This window comes from Suricata suricatta, chromosome 12 (assembly GCF_006229205.1).
Source record: "Suricata suricatta isolate VVHF042 chromosome 12, meerkat_22Aug2017_6uvM2_HiC, whole genome shotgun sequence".
NCBI classification, from domain to species: Eukaryota; Metazoa; Chordata; class Mammalia; order Carnivora; family Herpestidae; genus Suricata; species Suricata suricatta.
This window is the reverse complement of record NC_043711.1, coordinates 98,639,119-98,641,373: the sequence shown is the minus strand read 5'-3', so window position 1 is coordinate 98,641,373 and position 2,255 is coordinate 98,639,119. Positions and strand designations below refer to the sequence as shown.

Here is a 2,255-nt window from a genome sequence, read left to right as displayed (position 1 = left end):
GGGGAGCCGCGTCCCCGCCACCCGAGGCCAGGGCGCCCTCGCTCACCTCGCTGACTCCATCCTATTTCCACCCCCAGCCTTGCTCCCCCCCTCCCCGGGTCCCCTCCGGGTCAGGCCAGCCGGGGCCCACTCCGCCCTACCCAGCCTGCTCATTGGCCACCCAGGGCCTGCCCGGCTCCATAAATACGTGGTCCCCGGGCATGGAGCATTGACAGGGGCACCGGAGGAGCCCGCAGCGCCGTGCAGCATCTCTGCCTGCCTGGACACCTCCGCTTCGAGGCTCCAGACCTGGAAGTCAGCCTCGCGCACCCACAGACGCGTCTCCCCTTGCAAGACACACCCAACCCCCGGAGGCACTCGTGCGGCGGCACCCGCGCCCTGAGGCGCCTCACCGGGCAGCGCCGAGCATCCTTGCCGCCGTCCCTTCTGCTCCCCGTTCCTCCGCCGCCCCCTCCGTCGCACCTGCTGGCCGTCTTCGCCCCCCTCTCCCAGAATCGTCAGGCCCCCACATCCCGCCCGCGCCTCTTTAGCAAAGTCGCGCTTCCCCGTCCCGCGCGTTCCCACGCGCCAGGTGTCCCCGCCGCCATGAGCTCCCCCATCGGCAAGAGCCGCTCCCTTGTCGCCTTCCTCCGGCAGCTGCACCACCTGGGGCAGCCCCCCAGACCCGTGATGTCTGCTGCGGGTGGGCCCCGTCGGCCGCGGGAGGTGCCCCTCTGCCCGGCGATGGAGCGCGGCGAGGCGCAGGACGCGGCCGCCCTGCCCGGCCCCACCAACTGGCCGCTGCTGGGCAGCCTGCCGGAGATCCTCTGGAAAGGCGGTCTCAAGAAACAGCACGACACGCTGGTAAGCGCCTCGTCGCGCCCCAACTCCCTCTGCCCTCTCTGCCCCACGCCCCAAACCCTCCGCTACACGCGCGCTGCCGGGCGCACTGCGCGCTCCAGGGGCGCGGCAGCGGCGGTGGCCCCGGGAGGAGGGGGACGCGCTCCTGGGAGACTGCTCGGCGGAGGGGGAAGGTGCGCTGAGCTGGCCCTGACCCCCGCTGCAGGCGGAGTACCACCGGAAATACGGCAAGATTTTCCGCATGAAGTTGGGTTCCTTCGACTCGGTGCACCTGGGCTCGCCGTGCCTGCTGGAAGCGCTGTACCGCACGGAGAGCGCGTACCCGCAGCGGCTGGAGGTCAAGCCCTGGAAGGCCTATCGGGACTACCGCAGGGAGGCCTACGGGCTGCTGATCCTGTGAGTCCCCGCGGCGGCTGGAAACTGGGAGGGGGTTCTCAGCACCGTACCCTGTCTACGCAGGGGGGCTACGAAAGCCTCCAACAGGCGCCGTTCCCAACTCGTGCCCGGATCAGGGATCAGGCTCAGTAGGTTAAGTGTCAGAGTTCGCTCAGGTCATGATCTCACAGTTGGTGGGTTTGAGCCCCAGGTCGGGCTCTGTGGTGACAGCTCAGAGCCTGAAGCCTGCTTCGGATTCTGTGTCTTCCTCTCTCTCTGCTCGCGCGCTCTCTGTCTCTCAAAAATAAATAAACATTAAAAAAATAAGAGAACCGTATTGCACGCCCAACACCTGCGTTGTCTCCAGCAACCGGGCAGGGCCATGCCTTCCCGTCCAAGAAAGTCCAAAAGCGTTCTACAGATTGCAGGGTTCAGACTTTAAGGCCAGACGAGGTTCTGAAGTCAGTGTGCCAGGACAACGTATTCTATACGGAATTATCCCTTCCAGTTCTCTGTAGTCCCCTCCTCTGAGCTCAAATGGCAGAAATTAACTTCTTTTGCTTTTGACAGTTACCCTTTTTTTTTTCCTGGAGAGGAATGGGGGATTATGACTCAGGTCTAGTCAGGAAGGTGAGATGAGGGGGCGCCTGGATGGCTCAGTCGTTGAGCATCTGGCTTGGGTTCAGATCATGATCTCCCAGTTGGTGGGTTGGAGCCCTGAGTCAGGCTCTGTGCTGACAGCTCAGAGCCTGGAACCTGCTTCAGATTCTGTGTCGCCCTCTCTCTCTGACCCTCCCCAGCTCTCTTTCTCTCTCAAAAATAAATAAAACATTAAAAAGTTAAAAAAAAAAAAAGGTGAGATGAGAAAAGGAGTCAAGGTCGCACTGTAGAAAAATAAATGTCATAATGTGGTGAGATTCCTCTGCTTTTTAATTATTAACATTTAACAAGTTGGCACGTTTGGGTTTTTTTAATTCCTCATAGTTGTATTTTGCAGGATAATATAATTACTTGAATTAAAAGCCATAGTTGTGCACTTT

General features: G+C 60.8%; 1 protein-coding gene across 1 annotated transcript in view; it reads left to right on the top strand.

Annotated features, from left to right (window-relative positions):
* The first annotated feature begins 585 nt into the window (after positions 1 to 585).
* LOC115274565 (1,25-dihydroxyvitamin D(3) 24-hydroxylase, mitochondrial) overlaps positions 586 to 2,255 on the top strand; it is a 15,485-nt gene continuing 13,815 nt past the window's right edge. Inside the window, exons 1-3 of the mRNA XM_029917972.1 lie at positions 586 to 843; positions 1,046 to 1,236; positions 1,583 to 1,676. Of these exons, the coding sequence (XP_029773832.1) occupies positions 586 to 843; positions 1,046 to 1,236; positions 1,583 to 1,676 (543 nt within the window). The remainder of the gene's footprint in view (positions 844 to 1,045; positions 1,237 to 1,582; positions 1,677 to 2,255) is intronic.